This window comes from Elephantulus edwardii, unplaced genomic scaffold (genome assembly GCF_000299155.1).
Source record: "Elephantulus edwardii isolate Elephantulus edwardi_28Jun2011 unplaced genomic scaffold, EleEdw1.0 scaffold00109, whole genome shotgun sequence".
Lineage (NCBI taxonomy): Eukaryota > Metazoa > Chordata > Mammalia > Macroscelidea > Macroscelididae > Elephantulus > Elephantulus edwardii.
In genome coordinates this window covers 10904133-10929105 of record NW_006399859.1, presented here as the reverse complement: position 1 = coordinate 10929105, position 24973 = coordinate 10904133, and the positions used below count along the sequence as shown (strand labels likewise).

The window sequence follows — 24973 nt, the reverse complement described above, 5'->3', positions numbered from 1 at the left end:
GGGTATTAGGGGACTGATGATCTCATTCAATAGTTACATCAGTTCTCCCGCTCTCATAACAAATCTCTAGCCCTTGACTCAATATATCAAACTGACCCCTTTTCTTGCATTCTTACTATCTTTCCCATGTGAGCTTTGAGAGCTCAGTGCTGTAAAATCTCAAATGCCCTGTATTCTCTAGTAGAGAAACAAGTGGTTTCAAAGTTTATGACATCATCAAAGTTATCAGTCTCTTCACACTCCAAACAAATCATTCTGTTTTTCCTCCAATGCTGACACTGGAGAAGCTGTTTTCACTCTTTCACAGACCTTATCTATGGGTTCATCCTGAAGACAGAATGTTGGAACACAATGTGTAAACAGTTCCAAATTCAGGCTTAGCTAAAAGACCAGACTAGTCACCTACAAGGAAGACAGGGTTCAAAAGGGTGGTACAACTAGAAAAATACTGAGAACTCAGCTCAGAAATGTATTTGGAGTAAAAATGGGGGGCCATGGTGTTCAGCCTAATGTAAAGAAAAGGGGCAGAGGGAAGAAGGTGTGGAGGCAACAGGGAAACTGGACAGGTGACTGGTTTTTCAATCTTGAGAGCAGAATCTTTTCAGTACAGCTTTAGTAATTACCAAGGACCAAATCAATTCCTAACATCTATCTGTTTTGGATTATATACTCTATGATTTTTTGTTATGACCCAATGTGCTATGGAAATTCATCTTAAGTAGTATTTTTTTCCTCAAATTATTTTGATACTTTTCCCAAGAGCCAAATTCCAGAGAAAAATTAATTTTAGAATTTGATAAAAATTTTAAGTTATCAATGTTAAAATATTAGTTAAATCAAGGCCTGTCTCATACCACTGAATTTTTAGTTAATGCACACACACAATTCAAAGAATAAATTTATAATGGAAAGCAAAACTCAAAGAAATTGTTGCTACATAACAAAAATTATGTAATTATACATTTATTTATAAAATAACAAAAATTAGGAATAGATTTGTTTATTGTATTATGAAAATGGTCTTGGTACATATGAGAAACATTATATACTTTTGAGGTCAGCATTCAGAACTGTTAAGACAAAAGACAAACTATACTTTTAAACTCAATCTTGATTTAAGGGAAAGACTATAAATTATTGGCTGGAATGCATTCAGCATAAACTCAGATTCTATAGAACATAAAGCATTGTAGAAGTATAAAATACGCTGGAGTCCAATAAGCCCATGCCTAAATTTTAACTAAAAAGCTGCAAGGACTTCTTTATTCTTATATATTAGTTTTCTTCTGAGACAAGTTGATTTTATCTCCAAGACTTAAGGCCATTCCCTGTAAAAAAGAATGGAGGTATCTGTAACTCACGGAACTAAACACAATCAACAGGTTGTTCTAATTTGATTAAGTCCCATACAAAGACATCATAATAACAATAAAACCAAAGATCTACAAAACAAACTCTCCATAACTTTACTAGGTTAAGTACTTTAGTGCTCTATTTACATAGTCACAATTTGTACTTTGGATTTAAACAGATACTCATTTCATAAATGCTCCACAGGAATCAATCTGTATTTAAGCAAATTAAGCCCAAAAGATTTAAGATTAAAAGGTCTTCAAATCAGAGACCTCTCCCATGAAATATAATTGTTACCTGACTCTTTGCACGAATTCTTATATGGCCAGTAACAGGGGCCTCTGGTCCCTGGTGAATTGGCTTCTCAATGCTGACATTTGCAAGTGCATCTTCTCCAAATATGGAACGAGCATAGAGGTTGGCTGCCATGAAGCCACAGTAACCTGAGAGGGCCTAGGAGGAATTTTCAATAAATTTAATGCTTTACTAGAGAACTACATATAGGGATGGCCACACAGCACTGGTAAATACTTTTTTTTTTAAATTTTATTTATTTCAATGAACATTTACAGAGATTTTAGATTTTCATTCATTCATTGTTGCACTTTTTTCTTTACGTCCCCACCCCCCAGTTCACTCCTCTCTTTGAAAAGCAAAAGATAAACTTCTTCGTTGGTATACAATCCCCACCCCCACTCCCTCGCCGCTCCAAATGCAGGTAAATTCTTAAAGTAGTAATTATTGTAGTAGTGATGAAAGGTTTACAGATTTATATATTCTATTGGATAACTTATTCTCAGTCAAATCTTACCTTCTCTGGAGTGAGGCATTTCATATTGGTTGACTTTAATATGTGCTGTAAGTATTCATTCAAATCAATTATATTTGTGTTAACTGTCACCTATAGAGGAGAAGAAATAGTTAAGGCAATCATAATTTTTTTAAAATGACAAAGTTGTGAATTTCTTGAGACAGAGAAAAGAATCCCTGCTATTTCGTATCAGAACCTCCCTCCAACTATTTGATGGGAAAATATGCAACAAAAAGTTAATGGCATATTTTTCTCAATATGACACATTGTATGGTTGTTTCAGAACTTGAAGATTTAGGTGACTGCACAGAAAAGGAGTATGCTGCATAGAGTATTTCTAATGAAAAATCAAAGTGAGAAGGAATAAAGCTTCTCAGTTAGCCACTCACCAAATTTACAAAGCCTCTTAGATAAAATAAATCATTTTTTCACACCTAGAAGGGACACTGCCTACGTTTTCAACAATCAGATTAATTACAGAAATGCTATCCACTTCCTAAATAACATGTCTCCCCAAACCCTATGAACTTCGATAAATGTCGATAGTTAGGGGCTTCAGGCCTTTTGTTCATGGGGTTGCTTCGAGTCATGCTTGACTCGAAGGACTCAACAACAACAATTACAACCCTCTTATATACAACAGCAATTTACATAACTACTAACATTATTTCTACTGAAGGCTAATTTATAAAACATATTAAAATAATGTTTGCTGTTCACATATACCACATTAATGAGATTAACTTTCTCATCAAATCTCTCAGCATTAGGAAAAGCAAGAAAGAGAAGTGTAAGAACATCTCTCAAGGACTAACTTTGTTTTCCCACTCAAATTCGGCCCACATTTGACGGAATTCAGCATCAGTGCAAGTTGCAGGTTGGATATAGTCCATGATGTCAATGTGAATATCACTGAGCACCACACAGTTTCTGTCACTTGCTGCTCCAGAGACATCATAAACTGCAATATACAAATGATTCCAATTATCAGGAGCATAAGTAAATGCTAAAAGTTATAGCATTTCTAAAGAATATTAATATATAGTTTTGTTATGTTAAGACTTTTTTCTATGAGATTTATAGTCTATGTACTGAAATAAACAAAAAAAAAATCCCAAACACACTTCCATCAAGTCAATTCTGACTCAGAGCAACCCTCTCGGGGAGTAGGAAGAACTAGTCCATAGTTTCCAAGGTTATAAACCTTGACAGAAGCGAATTATCTCATCTTTATCCCTCACAGTAGCTGAATCTGAACCACCGATCTTCTGGTTTGCAGTCAAATGCCTTAATCACAGCACTATCAGATACCTGATTTGTAACTTTCTTCTTTTTGTTATGTACCATGGAGTTGGAGCAGAGCTGACCCTCCAGTGGGTTTTCAGAGGCAGTTAATCCCATGGGAGGAGACTGTTCATCCTTTTCACAAGCAGCACCTTGTGGATTTGAATTGTTTGCCTTTGGAACTGCAGTGTAGCTTCTTATCACTAGGCTACCGTGTTAATACTCCCATTAATCCCCACAGGATAATACTATTTTCCATTTTCTTTATGAGGGAATTAAGGTGCACAAAAATGAATTAAGTTCCTCAATGCTAAACAAATGGTAAGTGGTGGGATAAGAATTCAAATTCAAGGTACATTTTGTTTTCTGGTTTTTAAAAACATAGTCATTACTTGTAGTAGGTGTAAAGTGCTAAGCACCGTAGAGAATACATAAGAAGTACAATACATATTTAATATTTTTAATGAATACTGCTGAGCCATGGAACTTTATCATTTAAGATTATTGCTTTAAAACTCTCTCTTCCACTGACGAAAATAAACAATGAAAGAGTAAGTTTTCAATTTGTTTCAAGTAATTCTCAACTCAGGAAATCCAAGCGTTTGAGGGTAAACCTGAATTCCATAGGGTTTTCATAGTAGTGATCTTTGCAAGTATATTGCCAGGCCTTTCTTCCAACATTCTTGAGTATGTCTGAACTGAATAAGCTTTCAGTCAGTAACTGCTGGTGCAGCAGAAAGGCCTTCATAATCTGTATGGTATTTTCTCTTCCTAGTCTCTTTTGGTAGTTCACCATCTTATCTATTTTCAAGGAAAATGTTTCTTTAATTTTCAGCCCTTGAGCTGCATTGCCAATCCAATGACAAGCATTTTTAATCTGCCAGCTGTTCTGTAGAAGGACAGATGATCTCCTCTCATGCAATGAACAGCCTCTGAAAACCCACTGGAGGGTCAGCTATGAGTCTGCTCTAACTAAACAGCACATAAAAACAACGTATCTAAAAACAAATGTCTCTCTGAGCGCACGCTCACCACCTTCCCATTTGTGTGAGAAAAATACTGTTTCTTCCCTTCAAGATTATTAATTTTTGCCTTCTGAGATCTCTGCTTTGGCCCAGGACATCATTCTTATCAATCATTATTGCTTTCACTCTTAAATCTTTACTTTAAATCCCATTCCACACTTAACTTTCTTTACAATCCAAAGTATAGTATATAATTGAGTAAAATATATATTCAAAGCTCTTGCTCATCTTATAAAAAGGAATCTTCTTGCCTTTTCTTCTGGATACTGTCCTTATTCCTGCCAAAATCAAGATTCTAAAAAGAAAAGTTTATGCTTACACATTCTTACTTTCTCATCTCCTATTTAGATTTCAACTGATCACCACACCCCAAGATATGTCACAAAAAATGTTTACAGATCATCAATTGCTAAGTCTAAAGGACTTCTTTTTCAGACTTCGTGTGACTTCAGCACACAATTTCAGACACTTAAGGTTTGTTTAGTTCTTTCTTCTCACTTCTACAAGCTTTACCGCGTGCTTCTCTTTTAGAATCTAATTCTTTCCAGTAAACACTCTTCAGCCCTCTGTGGATGATGTCTTCCAGCCTTCTGGCTTCAACCACTATTCACATACTAAAGATTTAGATAAAAATTTAGTTTAGACCTACTGTTCAAATTCTATGATATTATTAAAACTGTCTATGGGCATCTGTAAACACTTTAATATTCAACCTGCTCCAGACTTATTATCTCTCTCAAATTCTTTCTCTTACTTTTTGGTGACAGATATATTTACTTAATACACTCAATCTAGAAATCTATGGGTTAGAAACCTCCTTCTTTAATCAGTAATTATGTCTCCAGCATTCAATCTCCTTAATATCTATCATATACAGCCCATTTATCCATTTTACCATTACTGCTATGTTGGTTAAAATGCTACCTCTCATTTGGCTCTGCAAGTCTCCTCCTAAATTTTCCCGGCTCTTCTAAATTACTCCTCTGTAGTGCTTCCACAAAAATATTTATTTACTTCACTCAATTCCTCAATGGCTCTTAAACACTCAGGATAAAGCCCAAACTCCTTACCATAGTAAGCAAAATACAGCTGCTTTCTTTCTTTCTTCCCTTCCTTCCAGCCCAGTCTAAACTCCACATTTTTGTCAACTATCTGGTGAAAAGATTGAGATTGTTCACAGCTTCAGTTTGCTCGGCTCCACGGTCAACCCTCTTGGCACCAGGAGCCAGGAAATAAAAAAACGTATTGCGATGGGAAAGTCTGTGGTTAGGGACCTCTAAAGTACTCAAGAGCGGTGGTGTCTCTCTGGAGACTAAGGTGCGCCTGATACAGGCCATGGTTTTTGCAATCACTTGTTATGCATCAGAGAGTTGGACAATGACTAGGGAGGATAGAAGGAGAATTGACGCCTTTGAGCTGTGGTGCTGGAGAAGAGTATTGAATGTACCATGGACTGCCAAGAAAACAAACAGATTCATCGTAGAGAGGGTTAAACTAGGCTGCTCCTTGGAGGCAAGGATTCTGGGGCTTCGTCTGACATACTTTGGACATGTTGTAAGGAGTGACAGGTCTTTAGAGAGGGACATCATGCTGGGCAGAGTGGAGGGACAGCGCAGGAGGGGAAGACCCTCTATGAGGCGGATTGATTCAGTGACTGGGGTAATCGGGATGGGTGTGTCAGAGGCAATGAGATTGGCACAGGATAGAGCAGGGTTTAGGGCTGTTGTACATAGGGTTGCTATGAGTCGCAAATGACTCGACGGCACATAACAACAACAACAACAACATCTGGAAAACGTTAAAACTGGTATTTCAAAACCCTACGCAAGCATTACCTCCTCCATGAAGGAAGCACTTTTCTAAGTTTTCCATGAAGCTCCAAAAGACCCCCACTTAACCTCGAACAGGTTTCTTATTTGTTATTTGATCCCTTCAAGTCAGTTCTACAAAGTGATTTTGTAATTTGTTATTATAAAGTGATTGATAATAACTCCATGCACAAGAAAGCAAACCACCCAGTGGTTCTGTGCCACTCTTATAATCACTGTGTCTAAACCAAACCACTGTTGGCAGCCACCATGCCAATCCTTCTCATTGGAAGTCTTCCTCTTCTTTCTTTTCTTTTACTGACCCTTTATTGTATTAAGCTTAGGTCTTTTCCCACGGACTGGTTTCTCCTGACATGCCCAAAACAAGTGAGACAGTCTCCATATTTTTGTTTCCAAGAAGCATTTTGGTTGTTCTTCAAAAACAGATTTGCTCATGCTTCTGACAGTCCATGGTATGTTTAAGAATTCAAAGGCAAAAATTCCCCTTCAGTCTTTTTTATTATCCAGCTTCGGCATGCATATGAACTGACTAAAAATACCACACATTATACATATCTGTGTTCCTTTATTTTCACTATACTCTATTTGAGGACAGGGATCTTATTGTCACCAAGGTAACATCATCTCTAACTACAAAAGCAATTAAAAAAAATGCTTATTACTGCATGCCTCTGTATAAACGCATCTGTATGCCGAGAACAGTCTATGTGCCTGGCAACAAATACCTGGACAAAGTTTTAGACTCAGTTCAAATGTAATATCCTTACCCTTAATAAAGTTTTTTAGACTGTTAACTGTTTTCCTCCCTCTATAATCTTAAAGTGTGACCTATATAAAATACCTTTTATCACATTATAATGGCCTATTTGCTAGTTTATCTCCTTTAACTAGTTTAAGGAAAGTGACCCAATTTGTTACGTTGTATATATCCACTGTCGTTGTTGTTATGCGCCATTGAGAGACTCATAGCGACCCTATGTACAACAGCCCTAAACTCTGCTCTGTCCTGTGCCAATCATGCTGTCTCCGACACACCCATCCCGATTACCCCAGTCACTGAATCAATCCACCTCATAGAGGGTCTTAGTATAATTAATTAATGAATTAACTCCAAGTCCTCAAGCTATGTCTCACACAGCTACATATTAGAGAATTTCGCGTGTGACAAAAATTTGTATTTAGAATTAACCAGATGGACTCATTGACATGATCCCAATTTTGTTGGCAACATCCAAAGCATCATACAGTCAGGAGTAAGTTCATTGAACTGGCCTTCTTCGCTCCATCAGTCAAGGTGTTGACCGTGGCCACAGCAATGTCATAGAGCTTCTTTATAGCTTCTTTGATCTGATGCTTATTGACTTTGACATCCACAATAAACACAATTGTGTTACCTTTTCTCCTCTTCATAGCTGACTCAGCGGTCAGGGAAAACTTGATGATGGTACCGTGGTCAAGCTTGCTTCTCCTGGGGGCTCTCTTCTTGGGCTGCCTTTGTAGTCTCAGCATCTTCAGGTACTGGCAGGTGGGTGACATGAGAATGTTCTTTTACACATGGCTGTGGACACCCTTCAGGACTGCCTGCTTGGGCTTTAAAGCCTTTGCTTGGCCTTTGGTTTTGGGAGGGCACGAGATCCCTCTTTTGCTTTCAGCACTATCTTAGTAGAAAGGCTAGAGAAAATCTTAATATAATTATTCAAACAGCTGATGATATAAAACAGCTTCTTACCTATGTTACCAAAAATTATTCCATTTTCTGTTGATGCTACTTTGACATTAGCTTTAATATTTGCAAAATCATGAGGAGCCAGAGTCAAAGGAGATGGTTTCTCTACAAGCTTCAGATCCCCTGAAAGAATGAATTTAGATGTAGTTTTTAAAAGATCCATATATTAATCTCAAATCATAAAACCTTAAAACCTATGACGCTAAAAAGTATCTAACAAAATGAGATACAATTCAAGTATTGTAAACACAAGATAAAAAAATAATGCACACTTATTATTCATATCAACAGGTACATTTCTTCTTAAAAAGTAACAGGTATCTTGATAATTTCATTGTACTTTAGGCATAAAATTCTATTTCCACTAATGAAAATAAACCTCTCAAAAAGTTTAACTCTGAAATATGCACTACAAAGACAAAACAATCTTCACAAAGATTGGTAAATCGGACTGATATCAGGGTTGGGGTAAGACTGAGAAAAACTGGATAAATTATGTATACTGCATTGAAACAGATGAGGGAGAGAATAATTTAAAAGCGATATATGATAGGGTATTATAGTTATCACAAGAGTCCAGAATTAAGGGTGCATAGTGGAGTGTACCTGGGGTGGTGGGAGGGATGCAGGGGGGGATTGCTTACCAAAGAAAGAATTTTTCTTTTACTTTTTCAAAGAAAGGAGCAAACTGGGGGGAGGAGGGCACGGGGAGGGCTGGGCAGGCAGAAAAGTGCAACAATGAATGAATGGAAATCCAAAATCTCTGTAAATGTTCATTAAAATTATTAAAATAAAATTTTAAAAAAATTGGTAAATTTTGTGGGATGTCATTCTTTCTACAGGCATTAATCTATGTTAAGGAAGACATGGCAAAAGTATGTTTTTCAAATTAAAAAAAATTATTCTTTTCCTGGGTATACTGAAACACCTTATCTCTTATTTAAATGGTACGGAACTGCGAAAGCACCGTAAATTTCTATATATAATTTATCTTTTTTAATTTGAAAAACTAGATAAGAGTTAAGTAGGATTCATAAATCTTCTGCAAGAAAATAAAAGCACATATTGATAAATATGATAATGAAACATTACTTTGGCCACACATCCTGTATGTATCAGTATGTATTCAGAAAATACTTAACTCTCCTCCAAGTCAATTAAAAATTTTATATGTGAGCTACTGCATAAATCTTTAACGTAAACAGCTCTTTTGTGTCCAGAAAAATTTACATTTTTTTAGCTAGGTCAAGCACACTGAGTAACTCATCTAAATGTATCAGGAATATAAGTAAAACAAAAGTTAAGACAACTAGAGTTGAAAAGAATTAAATGTGAGTTATAAAAAAAAAAATCATACAGGACTAAAAAAAATTCCTTTACCAAAATCAGCGTACTTAAAAATCTGTAATAAAGATTCAATATGTAATCTCGTCTTTCTTTTAGAACAAAATTTCTCACCGAGAGTCGCTAACTCTAATGTGCAGTTCTGCAAAGTATCACTGGTTTGGTTCACAACAAGTACGTCCAGGACAATATCGTACTGGTTGACATGAACGTAAGCCTCTGCATATACTGGATCTGAAAAGCCTGTCAACTGGGTGACCTGTCAAACAAACAAAGAAATAATCAAATGACTGAGCCAATTTAGCCAAGCATATACTAGCCAAAGGACTAAGTGTGCTAGGTAAGTAAAAGATGTGCTTAAATTGTTCAAATAATTTCAAAACAGATACCAAATGGTTACATGGAAAATAAATTGCAATATCAGAAAAAGTCGAGTTTTTAAAAAAAGTTCTTCAAACATAAAGAATTCAAAACTCAATTTAAAAGGTGATAACCAAGTACCCAGTGGTTTTTTTAAATATATACAGCCAATTAATTGCTGTTGAGCTGAAATCGACTCATAGTTGACCCTTGACTGAACTTCTGAGGCTACAAATTGCACCGGAGATGACTGTCGATCATGCTCTCTCGGAGCCACTGGTGGTTTTGAGTCACCAGAGAGCTGTGACCTTTGGGTTTGCAGCACATCTCCCTATGAATTACACATGACCAGTGTGTGTGCTGTTACATGCCAATGAGTCAGAGTCAACTCACGGCTGACCCTCCAGGAGGTTTTCAGAAGCAGTAAACCACACAGGAGGAGAATGCCCATCTTTCTCCCATGGAGCAGCTAAGTAGATTCAAACTGCCTGTCTGTGGGTTTGCAGTGTAACTCATTACGATTAGGCCACTTAGCACTAGAGCTCCCTCCAGAGCTTATAGAACTGTTACATATGTTTACTGTAAGCTGAAAAGCAAAGATGTTAAGTATGTTTCCCAAAAACCCACTGCTAACAAGTCAATCCTGAAACAAACTTCATGGCAATGGTTCACTGTGTTTTCAAGTAAGTCTTTACAGGAGAATTTTCCCCCTTGTCTCATTTTTCTTCCAGGCAGTGGTTGTGGGATCTGAACTGCAAACCTTTCATTTAGTAGCTCAATACTTACCTACTATACCATTACCTAGGTTTCTTTAAGTATACTTAATATATTAAATTAACAACTACCCCAACTTTTCATTAGTGTTTCCTTATAGCTGTTCCTTCTCCTATGTGTTTTCATATTTGAGGGCTCAGCCTCGGTTGCCATTATCTGCTAGTCTAAGTGTGCTCTATTGTACATAGGGTTTTCAAAGGACTGTTATTTCAGAAGTTGATGGCCAATCCTTCTTCTTAGTCTGTCTTAATTTGAATGCTCAGATGTAGAACATTATCTGACAAACAAGCATTTTACAGAAAAAAGCAAATTAAAGATATTTCTCAGGTTGTGAAGAGACTGAAACTGTTAATAGCTTCAGTTAGCTTTGCTCTACAATCAACACTCTTGGTACCAGCAGCCAGGAAATTAAAAGACGAATTGCACTGGGAAAGTCTGCTGTCAAAGATGTCTCCAAAGTACTGAAGAGCAATGATGTCAGTGTGGAAACTAAGGTGTGCCTGATCCAGGCCATGGTCTTTGTAATTACTTGCTATGCATCAGAATGCTGGACAATGACTAGACATGATAGGAAAATTGATGCCTTTGAGCTGTGGTGCTAGAGAAGAGTACTGAATATACCATGGACTACTAGGAGAACAAACAAGTTTGTCCTGGAGAGGGTGAAGTCAGGCTCCTCCTTGGAGGCAAGGATTCTGAAGCTTCATCTGACATACTTGTTGCAAGGCGGAAACAGTTTTTGGAGAAGGATGTCATGCTTAGGAGGGTGGAGGGACAGCAAAGAAGAGGAAGACCCTCAATGAGACGGATTGATTCAGTGGCTGGGATAATGGGGGTAGATGTATCAGAGACAATAAGATTGGCATAGGATAGAGCAGGGTTTAGGGTTGTTGTACCTCGGGTCACTATGAGTTGCAGGCAACTCGAAGGCACATAACAACAACAACCACAACTTAGCATTAAATAGATTTGAATATATTTTCAGATAAATCTAAGTACCCTCAGTACCTAAGCTCACTATTTGCACTCAAAAACTAATTCCTCAAAATTAGTTCTTATGATATTTGCTATAATCCAAACTCAAGAATCAATTTAACAAGAAATATTTGTAAATCCAAAAACATTTAAAGGTTCATAAGTAAATAAACACCCAAAGTATAGAAATTTTAAAAAGAAAGTATTTTAGTAGTTCCAATTCTGCTATTTATCTTATTTTAGCCAATAAATCAATTTGGTATTATTCATTCATCTAAAAGGAGATGAAATTAGACTATTTCTTTAATATATGATATATAGAAAAAAACCATTTGCCACTTGTACCTTTTTTATATATGAAATTCAGTAACATTAATTACATTCATGTTCTATAACCATCATGACTCTTGTTGCTACTATATGCTGTTGGGGTGACTACTCCTCATAGCAACCCTATCAACAATAGCTCTGAATCCTACTCTATCTTGAGGCCAATCTCACTGTCTCTGGCATACCTGCCCCCACTGCCACAGTCAGTGTGTCAATCCATTCACTCAAGGTCTACCTCTCCTGTGCTAATGCTCTACCCTTACAAACATGATGTCTTTCTCCAAGGACTGGTCCTTCCTGGTGATATGCCCAAAGTATATGAGACAGACCTTCAGAATCCTTGCCTCCAAAGAGCAAACTGGTTTCACCCTCTCTCTAGGGCACACATGTTTATTCTCCTGGTAGTCCATGGTATGTTTAACATTAGTTCTCCAGCACCACAACTCAAAGCCATCAATTCTTTGGTCATCCTTAGTCAATGTCCAGCCCTCAGGATGCAGAGCAAATATTTGAGAAGACCATGGCCTAGATCAGGCAAACCTTAGTTTCTAAACTGACATTGCTCTTTTTTAGCACTCCTGAAAGGTCCTTGACAGCAGACTTTCCTAAAGCAAGATGAAATTGTTAACCACTCCATCTCTTCTCCATCTATTTTGATGCTGTCTCTTGGCCCAATGGTAAGGATCTCCATTTTCTTGATGATGAGATGCAATCCATAATGAAGACTGCAGTCCTCAACCTTCTGCAGCGCCATCACCACCTGCCACATCTAATTTTTCCCATCACTTTTAACAGAAGCTTGTTTGTTGTTGTGTGCCATCAAATAGGAAGGGACCCATAGCTGACCCTCCCCACTGCTGACCCTCCAGTGGGTTTTTAAAAGGTAGTAAATCACACGAGAGGAGACCGCTCAATTCTGATAACAGAAGCTTAATGACCCCTAACAATGATTTTTTTCTCCTACTCCTTGCCCACACTGGAGACCACTAGTAAACCATGATCTCTACAAATTGCCTGTTCTAGGTATTTCATTCAAGTGGGATCAAACAGTACTTGTCCTTATGTGACTGACTTCTTTACTTGTAATAAGTTCATACATGTACCATGCTTGGTAGCATGTACCAAGACTTCATTTCTCTTTAGGGTAGACTAATATTCCATATTAAGTATCACCTTTAATTTCTTTATTCATCTTTTTGATGAGCATTTAGGCTGTCCCCACCTTTTTTGGCTACTGTGAATAATACCAACAATGTCTGTGTATGTATCTGTTTGTGTTCTTCTTTCAATTCTTTTTTAAACTTTATTTTTAAAAAGTAGAAACATTGTCTCAATTAACCTCTATGAAATTCAATATATTTGAAACACAAAGCAGAGCTGTTCTGGTTAATATAGAAGAAAAGTCAAAATTATGATCAAGGGGATATGTCAGAGTGCAGCCTGGTAAGCTTCCCTTTAAAAATGTCTAGGATTGTCCAGCTATATTTATTTGTCTAGTTTATGACTCCACAAGGAGCCCTAGTGGTACATGGGAAAAGACTTTTGATTATTAATGCAAAGGTTGGCAATTCAAAGCCACCTAATGTCTATGCAGGAGAAAGACCTGGTCATGTTTCCGTAAAGATGACAACCAATAAAAAAACCTCACGGGGCAGGTCTTCTTGGTCCCATGGGAATGCCAGAAGCCACAATACAACAACATGATCCTACAACTAGGGTGAGTTATAAAATCTGAGAAATGTACAGGACTATCAATCACAGAGTAAAGTACTTTTTAACGTCTGAGTCTCAAATGAAGTTTAAGAAATCGATCAATTATTTGATAAAAAATGATGCTATATAACTAGTTATCTTTCAAAAACACTAGCAGACCAGTAATCCGGTCTCTGACCTGGCAGAGTATGTGACACTACCTTGTTAAGTTTAGATGCCAGAGGATCTGCTGCCTCTTTCCTCTGTGTGTTGCCCATCGCTGCCAGCAAACTCAGCTGAAACTGATCTTCCTTGCAGTTCATTTCATTCTTGGCAGTTAGTTGCATGAAGGAAATGGGGTCATCAGGCTGTACTGTCACATTCCTCTTTTCAGATTCTTTCTGTGATGAGAAAACAATATATACATTTCTCTTCAATATGAAAAAAAAAAACAACCCCAAAAAAAAGCCAAAACAACCAACAGCTTTTTGTGGGCGCTTAAGAGAGATAGCCAAAACCTGAGGAATGGAGAACCAACAAAACAACACAGCATTTTCATGATTTCACCATCTATAAACCTTACCTTCTGAGATAATTTTTCTTCTTCGAGTTTAGCAGATAGCATGTGAGAAAGGGACTGTCTGCATTCTTTATTGAAAATGTCATTCATTAAAGGTGAACATTCAGACAAGACCTTGAGGCACAGGGAAATTCGATCTACATCATCATCTGTAATTGGCTTCTTAGGAAGAGAGGATTTGCCCAAATGAAGGATAGTAGCCATGAGTAACATAGCTTCAGCAACAAAAGACTAGGAAAAGAGAGAAATAGATTATTGATTGCATTATGGTCCTCCTATTGTAACAATGTCACTTACAATCCAAGAAAGAAACCTAACTTTTACTTCGCCTGAGTAACATTTCAAATCCTTGAGATTTTTACCTCCCTAACAACTTTTTGTACTCTTCTCCCTCCTTTCTATTCTACCTGCAACTCTCTAGCATGTTCTTTAATACCAGATGAAAAACAGTAAGAGCTTTTAAACTATTTTTCTTTATTTTAGGTCTTCACTTTAATGCCTCTAGGCTGATGGTATCTTTAAGAATTCCAATTATAGAAGCACTGAGGAATGCCACATTTTTTCCCTACCTACACACGTACATTTCTTTTTCCTAGCTAACTATGTCAAAGTATACTAAGTGAAAGTGCACACTACAGCACACAGCTCCCTAAAATAAAGGACAGTTTCCTATATAATCCAGTCATGAGAAACATAACAAGTTAAAAAGAAATCTAACATATACTCTGAATTCAAACCTCTTCTTAATTGCTCCAAATGTTTTTATTTATTTATTTAAAATCCAATACTCATTTTATGGCTTTTATTTGGGCTATTCCCTTTATCTCTTTTAATCTAGACCAGTTCTTCTGCCTTTTGTTTTCTTTTTTGTTACAATGACCTTTTTAAAAAAATAATGCAAGCTTTTGCTATTGCCGTGGTATACTATCAAGTCAGAAATGACCCACAGTTGACCGTCCACCAGATTTTCAGAGACAGTAAATTGCATGGGAGGAGAATGCCCATCTTCCTCCCACAAAGCAGCTGGAGGATTAGAACTGCATGCCTAATGTAAGCTATTTATTTTATGCGAATGCCTCACATTTTTTGGCTAGAATAGCATGTTGGTGAAGTTTTCCTATTGTACTGCATTAGAAAGCAAGAACATCAAGTTGTTTCATATTAGTGATGCTAAGTTTAATCACATTCTGGTGCTATCTCAATCACCAGTTATTTCAACCCCAACAAGGATTTTTTCAGTAACTTCCCAATCTTTATTTTAGAACATAAATTAAATTGCTAGTCAAATTCTTTCACAAGTAAATCCCAACTTACTTTTTCAGTCTCATTGAGCATTTTATCAACACTTGTCTGTCATTAGCTGAGGACTGATCTGCACACATCAACAATTAAAAAACTAGCAGAGACCAGGCAAAGAACCACTTTAAGAGTAATAATCCCCTGAGTTTTGATACCACCATCAGAGGCAGAGGGGAGGGAGAAAGGGATGGGAAGAGATCTGAGGAAATACTGGCCTAAATTTCTGGGTAAAGCAAAAGAAAACCAAGTCAAGGCATGGAAAAAACTACTGAAACCCAGTGATAAGGAGAAAACTAAAACAGAAGACATATTCCACACAAAGGCACAAAATGACAGAAGATGTCCCAATAGAAAACCTGAAGACAATAAACCCCTTAAATTTATAGCATCAAAGGAAAAAATTACCAACTTTAGAACTCAACAGCCACAAAAACACCTTTCAAGAACAAAGGAGAAATAAAGGACTTTTTCAAACAAAACCCAAGACGAGTTCCAAAAGATCTGCACTACAAGCAAAGTTAAAGCAAGTTCTTTCAGACAAAAAACATAGCACTAAAGAGAAACTCAGATAAACATAAAGAAATGAGAATGTGAGGAAAATAGCATTAAACATAGAGCTGGTGAGGTGACAGACCAAAAAAACCTTCCTTCTCCTGGACCAAATAAGGCAAACTTTATGAACAGGATGTGCTGTGGGGGAAAGTGGGAGCTCCTTAACAGTTATCAGCAAAAGCTTTCTGAACTTCTAGGGGAAAGCAATCCAGACTGGGCCCTGTGACAGAAAAATGTTGAAAACTTGTTAAATCTTAAAGCTGCAAGTAGAGTAAATGCCAAATCTTAAATTAAAATGTCCAATTATATAGAAGGCTAAAGTAATCACTCATTTAGTGGACTTTTATGCAACTATTAAACATTAAGATATTTTTATGATTAAGAGATTAGAACATGGGAAAATGTCTCCTACAACATTTCCTTAATCGGTCCTTGGTTAATTCTAGCAAAGAGAAGTGATTTCATAAACTCTTGCACCTCTTCCACATGATAAATCACAGTGTATTATTCTATTACTTCATGTCAACTTCATACCATTTCTTTGGCTATGCACACTTCTTCTACTAGATAAGCTCTTTCATGACAGGAATTCTACCAATCATTTTTACGCCCTTTCTTTTTATTGCATCTAGTAAGCCTTCATTATTTGCCTGTTGAGGAAATGTTAATAAATGAACTTACATTCTGCTTCTTCTTCTCCTGAACCAAAGCTACATAACGCAAGGCAACCTTGGTCAGTGTTGTGGCGAGAGAGGCAGCAACAAAGAAATCTCCATCCAGAAGGAATCCTCTTAGGGGTGGTCTGCAAAGCAATCAAGGAAAATGAATCCTAACACGTTCTTAACCAGTATACAGCTTTTGTATAAATTATTCAAGTAAGCATAATAAACACCCTAATTTCTATCCATCAGTGGAGGTGCTAATAGAGGGAAAATGAAAAAGAGTCCTCAGCTTTAATTTATCTCCAAGTGATGGAAGATCCAACTGAATATAAATAGAGACTAATGCTTAAAGAGTGAACCTGTACTGCAACCACTACAATATACAGAAATCTCAGCCGTGCATTTCACACTCTTGGTAATGTACAGACCTCAATAAGCCTCAAATTTCTCTTCCACAAAATGAGACTAATGGACTCTCTCTGAGAGGAAGATTTCAAGGCTATCTGAGACAAACTACTGAGTAAAATGAATAACAATGCAGTAAACATTCAATAAAATTTTAAGCATTTTTTTTTCATCTTTGGTATAAATACATAAAGCAAAACAAAGGAAGGTACAAAAATTTTATTCCATCACTTAGAAATGGAAGGTCATCAGCATTTTGTAAATAGCTTGAGGTGAGTTATTTATATTACTCAGAGGGCTAATAGGCTGCAAAACTCCACAAAATCAAAGTAACTTTCACTTTTTTTTTACATGAGTAAAAAAATTTTACTTTAAACAGAACATGGCTAGTTCAATGAAAACAATTGTAAAGACAGATTTTAAACTATGAACCGAATTTCGGGGGGGAGAATATAAACATCCTCCTCTTTTTAAAAAATATCAAATGGCAAAATGGCTCACAAAAGCAAACAAATCACTGAGTAAAAAGAATGATTTAACCATTTTATACTTAAGCGTACTCATCAAAGAGGCAGGTGCAGGAGCTTTGAGTTACCTGTCCTCCTCTTTCTTGGCAGGTCGAGAACTGCTCAGGGCACTCTGTGTTGCATAGGTGCCCATCTCAGTCACCAATTTCTGAACTGGCCCCACAGTTATTTCTTCTTCAGGTTTTAACTCACCTGCTTCTTTCTTTATTTCTGACTCTACAATTGGGATCTAAAAACCAATTGGAAGCATCAATTTAGTATTAATATAAGCAAATTAATAAACAAAATAGTATGTAAATAGTCCAATCATTTCCAGAAAGGATTTCTTCAAAAGGCTTTTGGAACTTGGAACTGTTTCTATTTTCTTCTTCTCTTTACAGGGTAATATAGTAGGAAGAAAAGAGGCTTTGGAGTTGGCTGGGTTTGAACTCTTTCTCTATCACTTATAAGTTGTATGACTCTGGACAAATTAAGTAAGTCATGTTGTGCTTTTGTTTCTCAATGTTTTAAATGGGAATATTAGTTCTTTCCACACAAGTTACTTAATACGAAAATATAAAAGACAGTCCTAACACCAAACAGCTACTAAATCTTACTCTGTTTCTCTATTCCTTCCTTGAAATACTAATGAAAAAAAACTAGCATTCATTCTTTAAAATGGACATATCATTCAATAAATATTAATAACTATCCTTTTAAAAATAAACACCCATTAAGTATTTATACCTTACTACCAGTCTATCCTCTCATGTAAGAGCTCTAAGAATCTTCAATGATTATCTATTCTAATATCTTCATTTCATAGATTTAAAAAAAAAACACAAAAAATCAACAACTTGTGTTCACCTAGGTTAATGAATCATTCCTATTTTTATGCAAAACAGAAATCATCATTATACTGGTTTCTGCAACCTGCTTAGGCCTCTGGCACATCAGTCTCCTAGAGGCCACCACGCATGCATGCTACTTGCACATGTGCATTATTTTATAGGCATATTATATCTAATACCCAGTGGTATTTACTAATACAAACAAAATTTGTGATTAATAACACACTATTCTTTCTATTCTACCATAAGGAAGGATGAGAAAACACTTCCAGTTTTAAAACATAAATATCTAAAATTAGCCTTGTTCTTGTAATACTTGCACTTCCTTCTGGAACACACAGATTAAAACTGAGTTTCAGGAGCTGTTTTCTTTCTTAAACACAATATCCTTCTTTAAACAAAATACTTTCCTGAAAGGTAAACAGCACAAATAAAAGAGCTGTATTTACCTCTTCAAAGAGGGATGGAAGATATTCCCTCTAACTACCTATATTTTCTAGGTTTAATTATATTAATGAATTAACAAGTTGACCCCAATTAATAGTGACCCTCCACTGGACTTCCAAGGCTGTAAATGTTATTGTTGTTGTTGTTAAGTGCCTTCGAGTTGCAGGCGGCTCATAGAGACTCTATGAAGGAGAGTCCTTGATGCTTGGGTGCTTTTCATCCTCTCTCCAAGTTCATAGGGTTTCCAGAGGCAAACTATTATGGAAGTGAACGCCACTCCTCCTAAATGTTATAGGAGACAGAATATCTTTCTCAAGTGTAGCTGCTATTGTGTTTGAATTGCTGGCCTTTCAATTAAGTGCTTGACACGTTACCCACCATACCACCAGAACTCTAAATGACACACCCAAAAGCAAATTACACAACAAAGTAGGATTTACAAAAGTAAAACACACCTCCCCAAGGGACCTGCGGACCTCAGTCATCACACTCTGAATGTCTTCCTTGGTACTACAGTATTCTCCCAGGATCCATAATGCTCCTCGGTAAATTCTACAAGAAAAACGAACACACAAGTTCTGAAACAAATATTGCTGCAGACAACTTCGTGAATTCTAGTTCAAACAACAAGCCAGGATTCTATATCACTGAGAGTCATGGTTGACAATTTAAGAAAAATACACAGCAAATACATTCTTTGTTTCTATGATTCTTTCCAGAAATCATTAAGATGAAAAGATAACTGCTCTCACAGATCATCATAAGGAACACTGTAAAACTGAGTAAAGCCTAGTAGTGAAAATAAAATACGAAGATGTTTCCCAGTAATGGGTTATCTTTCATTTATGACAGTTTAATATAAAACATAATTTACCTTTTATTTATAATTCCTAAAAAAGATACAAAGTGCTGAACAGAATGGATAGGGAACAAGTGAAAGGTAATTACTTTATCAGAAAAAAACAAAACAAAACAACAACAAAAACAAAAAATGCAACAAACCCAAAACCTACAAAAGTAAAGCAAACAACAACTTCTTGTTGTTGTTGTTATGTGCCATCAAGTCGCTTGCGACTCATAGCGACCCTACGTACAATAGCCCTAAACTCTGCTCTGACCTGTGCCAGTCGCACTGTCTCTGACACTCCCATACCAATTACCCTGAATCAATGCACCTCATAGAGGGCCTTCCCCTCCTGTGCTGTCCCTCGACCCTACCAAGCATGATGTCCTTCTCCAAGGACCGGTCTCTCCTTACAACATGTCCAAAGTATGTCAGACAGAGCCACAGAATCCTTGCCTCCAAGGAGCCGGCTGGTTTGACCCTTTCCAGGATGAATCAGTTTGTTTTCTTAGCAGTCCATGGTACCCTCAGTACTCTTCTCCAGCACCACAGCTCAAAGGCATCAATTCTCCTTCTATCCTCCTTGGTCAATATCCAACTCTCTGATGCATAACAAGTGATTACAAAGACCATGGCCTGTATCAGATGCACCTTAGTCTCCAGAGAGATACCACTGCTCTTCAGTACTTTGGAGAGGTCCCTAACAGCAGACTTTCCCATGGCAATAAGGTCTTTTAATTTCCTGGCTACTGGTGCCAAGAATGTTGACTGTGGAGCCAAGCAAACGAAAGCTGTGAACAACTTCTAGTTTAAAATATTAAACTGAATAAAATCCTTAGTCATCTTATTGTCTAAGCTTTTCATGAAATTTACTCCAAAAAAAACTGTGAAAGCTGAGGCTCTACGAGATTACAATTGTCAAAGCAAAACCTTAACAGGATTTTCTTCCTCACGTAAGAGAAAATCATGTGCACTTACATAAATGTCATTTTCACACTATAAGAATAATTTTGCACTACAGTCTTTTCCTTCCTATCTAAGCATTCAGATTGCAAGTCAGTTATAGCCTTTCAGTCAGATGTTTTATATCAAGTCAAACGTGGATATAACACTCCTTTCACGTTATGAAAGCCTATCTGAAGGGAAACATGTCAAATTTAGGCAGCATTTTTAACTCCACTCTTTAAATGCTAAAGAAGGATATATATAATTCTATCTTTGTTGCTGTTATGTGCTGTTGAGTCTCCTACAACTCACAGCAACCCTATGTACAACAGCTCTAAACCCTGCTCTATCCTGTGCCAATCTGTCTCTGACATATCTTACCCCCATTACCCCAGTCACTGTATCAATCAATCCATCTCAGTATTTTAAAATACCCCTTAATCTGATATAGTGTATGATGTTTTGGGTTTTGCCAACTGAAAGGTTCATAGAATGAAATCAAAACTACTCCATGGCAAAAAAATAGGTGATCTCCTGTAAAGATAACAGCACAAGGTGAGTGGGTTTAATCACTTTTACATTCACAGATTCTCTATGAAGAAAACAGGACAGAGAAAATTAGCCAAACCATTCCTTCTTTAAAAAATAAAACACTTCTTATCTGGTAGGAGTCAAATGAGGGAGAAGTAATACCTACTGTCATGATAATTTTGTCTCATTTTGGCTTACCTGTTTTGAGAATCTCCCTATGTTCTATCTCCTACCAAATGATCCTCTATAGACAGAAACTGATAAAATGCTTGGTTGTTGTTAGGTGCTGCCTATTTGAGTATGACTCACACTAACACTATGAACAATGGCTCTGAACCCTGGCCTATTCTATGCCATCCTCATCATCTCTGACACACTTGAGCCCATCGCTGCAGTCACTATATCAGTTCATCTCATTGAGGGTCGTCCTCTTTCACAGACCCTCCACCTTTCCTAGCACGATGTAGCTTTCCAAGGAATAGTTACTTTTAGCAATATGCTCAAAGCATCCGAGAGAAAGCTCTGTTAGCTTTGCCTCCAAGGAATACTCTAGCTGCACTTTTTCCGAGACATATTTGTTTGTTCTCTTGGCAATCCGTGGAATATTTGGTACTCTTCTCCAACACATCTCAAAGTCATCAATGATTATTCTGCCATTTTTATTCATTGTCCAGCTCTGAGATGTATAATAAGTGACTGAAAAGACCATGGCATCAATCAGGCCAACCTACCTTAGCCTTCAAACTGACATCACTATTCATTGGTACTTTGGAGAAGTCCCTGACAGGGGCCTTGTCCAAAGCACTATGTCACCTGATTACATGACTTCTAGTACCAAGGGTGTTGAGTGTGGATCCAAGACAAAATCCTTGGCAATTTCAAGTTCTTTTCCATTTATCATGTTCCTTATCAGTCCAGCAGTGAGGATTTTTGTCTTGTTGGTGTTGAGATGGAAACCATATTTAAGGCTGATAACCAGGGTTTTATGCCCTTCTGTCTTTTAGCAAGCAAAGGTAAATCATTTGCCTAACACAGGTTGACGATGATTCTTTCTCAGATGCTGATTCTACATTCGTCACAGAGTCCAGCTTCTCAACTGATTGTGTACAATCTGAACAGGTATGGAGAAAGGATACAATCCTGACACACACCTTTCCTGATTTTAAACCATACACTGTTCCCTTGCTTTGTTTAGACAATAGCTTCTTGGTCTAGGTGTAGGTTTCATAAGTGCAGAAGTGAGTGTTCTGGGATTCCCATTCTTCTTAATGTTAGACATGGTTTGTTATGACCCACACTGTCAAATGCCTCTGCATAATCAATTGGTCATATAGTTTAAAGTATTAGAATTAAAAGTATTAATACTTTTTAAAAAGTTTTAAAGAATCAAAAACCTACTTGACAGACTTAATAGCATGAAAGACTTCAAGCATCTTTTCCACAATAAGCATTCTCAAATTATCAAAGCGTTGAATGGCTTCACGAACAAACTCCAAAACATCAGCAGCTGCTGCTTCATTGTTATCACTTAGAAATTCCATTAACTGGAAAAAAAAGAAAAGAAAAAAAGAAAGTTGGGGGGTGTATGTAGGAAATAGAACAATTACCTAACTTTCAGGAAGAAACTATATCAAGTCAGAAATAAATTATCAAATCTATGAAGAAAGTAATTTTTAATAATTTTCAAATGTATAATAAAATGTGAGCTGAGAGTTTATTATATAATCAAGTGTGTGATATTCCAAAACTGTATGTGGAAATCCACAACTCAAAATAAATGGAATATTCCAAAGTTATAAACAAAAGGAAAAAATCACTGGGTAGAAGGAGAGGGTAAAGGAAATGGGAAGGATCTGGTGGGTACCTGAAAAGACAAGGCAGTGTTGGGGAAGGTCCAATGGTGATTAATTTTATGCACAGAAATGATTTTATGAGACATAATGTGAACGAAGAATAGTGTGAAATACAATGTATATGAAGCAAACTAATCTAAGCAATTTTAAATACAACAAATTTTAATTTAAATTTTAATGTAATCAATTAAACCAATATTACCTAGTAAACAAACCAATATAAAATAAAAAAGTAAAATCACTCGAAAAAGGCAAAACTTGGACAAGATTTAGTGATTGAAGACAGGTGAAATTTCTGAAGTGTAACTACTGAATAATTAGACTTTTTTCTTTCATAGAATTTAAAAATTAAAGCCATCAGAATTACATACCACAGGAATAACATTCGCAGCCATATCGGGAAATCGAACAGAACAGGAATGCAACGTTCGCACAAGGAGCTGTCTGTATTTATCAGTATCTTCATGTTCAGAAACATTATTTGTTTTAATCACTTCCTTTTTCAGAACAATAACCAGCTATAGACAAGGAAAAGTAAAAATAAATTAGAATTACATGTATGGCCTGACAGCTTTTAAGTGCTAACAGAGTTTTGTTTTACCTCTTCAACATTTCTAGAAGACACAAGATCCAGTGCTAGCTGCAGAGTTTTCTTGCGTACTTCTAAGTCTGGTGTGCTCAATACTCTCAGGATGTCCATAACTAGATCCTGCAAAAAAGACAAAAAAATCCAGATGTAATACCAATCTTTCTCATAAAAAGAAAATGTAACTGTAGAATGTTGTTGCTATGTGCCACCAAGTCTGAATCAACTCACAGCTGACTCTCCTGTAAATCACACAGGAGACTGCCCATCTTTCTTCCCCAAGTTGTTGGTGGCTTTGAACTACCTGCCTTTTTGGTTGATTGTAGGATTCGAGTCCAGTATCACCCTAAAGCTCTGCTCAAACATAAAAGTCAGATATTTTACGTCTTCTGATGTAAAATATTATGATCTGATGTTGTTATATGCCTCCTACAACTCACAGAGACTCTGTGTACAGCAGCTCTGAACCCTACCCTATCCTGAGCCTGTCACATTGTTCCTACACACCTACCCCATTACCCTTGTTACTCTGTCAATCCATCTCATCCAGGGTCTTCCTCTTCTATGCTGTCCCCTCAATCTTTCCAAGCATGGTGTTCTTATGCAAGGACTAGCCCCTCCTGGCCACGTGCCCAAAGTATGTGAGACGGAACTTCAAAGTCCTTACCTCCAAGGAGCAGCTTGGTTTTACCCTAAGATAAACCTGTTTGTTCTCTTGATGGTCCATGATATGTTTAAGACTCTTCTGCACAACTCAAAGGCATCAATTCTTCTTCCATTATCCTTATTCATTGTCCAGTTCTCTCATGGCTAGTATGTAATTGTGAAGACCATGGCCTGGCTCAGACACACCTTAGTTTCTAGACTAACATCTCTTTAGCACTTTGGAGAGTCCTGACAACAGATTTCCCTAATGCAATTTGTTTTCTGATTTCCTGACTGCTGGTGCGAAGGGCGTTGACTGTGGAGCTGAACAACCTGGAACTGTTAAAACCTCAATCTCTTTTCCATCTATCATGGTGCTGCCAACTGACCTAGTGGTGAGAATCTTTGGCTTCTTGATGTTGAGCTTCAATCCATATTAAGGACTATAGTCCCTGACCCACAGCAACACTTCAGGTCCTCCTCAGTTTTAGCAAACAAGGTTAGGTCAACTGCATAATGTAGGTTGCTGATGTGTATTCTTCCAATCCTGTTGCCACATTTTTCTTCATAAAGTCTAGTCTCTCAAATAATCTGTTCTGCATATAGATTGAAAAGGTTTAGAGACAGGACACATCCCTTATATACTCCTTTCCTGACTTTGAACCATGCAGTGTTTCCTTGCTCTGTTCAGCATGAGCACAGTCAGTGTTCTGGGATTCCAATTCTTTTCAAGGTAAGCCACAACTTGTGATGTTGTTGTTGTT

At 36.9% G+C, this 24973-nt stretch overlaps 1 protein-coding gene across 1 annotated transcript in view; it reads right to left on the bottom strand.

The window, feature by feature from the left end:
- Window positions 1–937: 937 nt before the first annotated feature.
- COPB1 (coatomer protein complex, subunit beta 1) overlaps window positions 938–24973 on the bottom strand; it is a 43617-nt gene continuing 19581 nt past the window's right edge. The window contains exons 8-21 of the mRNA XM_006892053.1: window positions 23580–23687; window positions 23350–23496; window positions 22524–22669; window positions 19261–19357; window positions 17597–17757; window positions 16616–16736; window positions 14087–14314; window positions 13725–13904; window positions 9487–9631; window positions 8032–8151; window positions 2980–3125; window positions 2165–2254; window positions 1651–1806; window positions 938–1328 (exon numbers count right to left, since the gene is read on the bottom strand). Coding sequence (XP_006892115.1) covers window positions 1269–1328; window positions 1651–1806; window positions 2165–2254; window positions 2980–3125; window positions 8032–8151; window positions 9487–9631; window positions 13725–13904; window positions 14087–14314; window positions 16616–16736; window positions 17597–17757; window positions 19261–19357; window positions 22524–22669; window positions 23350–23496; window positions 23580–23687 — 1905 coding nt within the window. The 3' untranslated portion in view covers window positions 938–1268. The remainder of the gene's footprint in view (window positions 1329–1650; window positions 1807–2164; window positions 2255–2979; window positions 3126–8031; window positions 8152–9486; window positions 9632–13724; window positions 13905–14086; window positions 14315–16615; window positions 16737–17596; window positions 17758–19260; window positions 19358–22523; window positions 22670–23349; window positions 23497–23579; window positions 23688–24973) is intronic.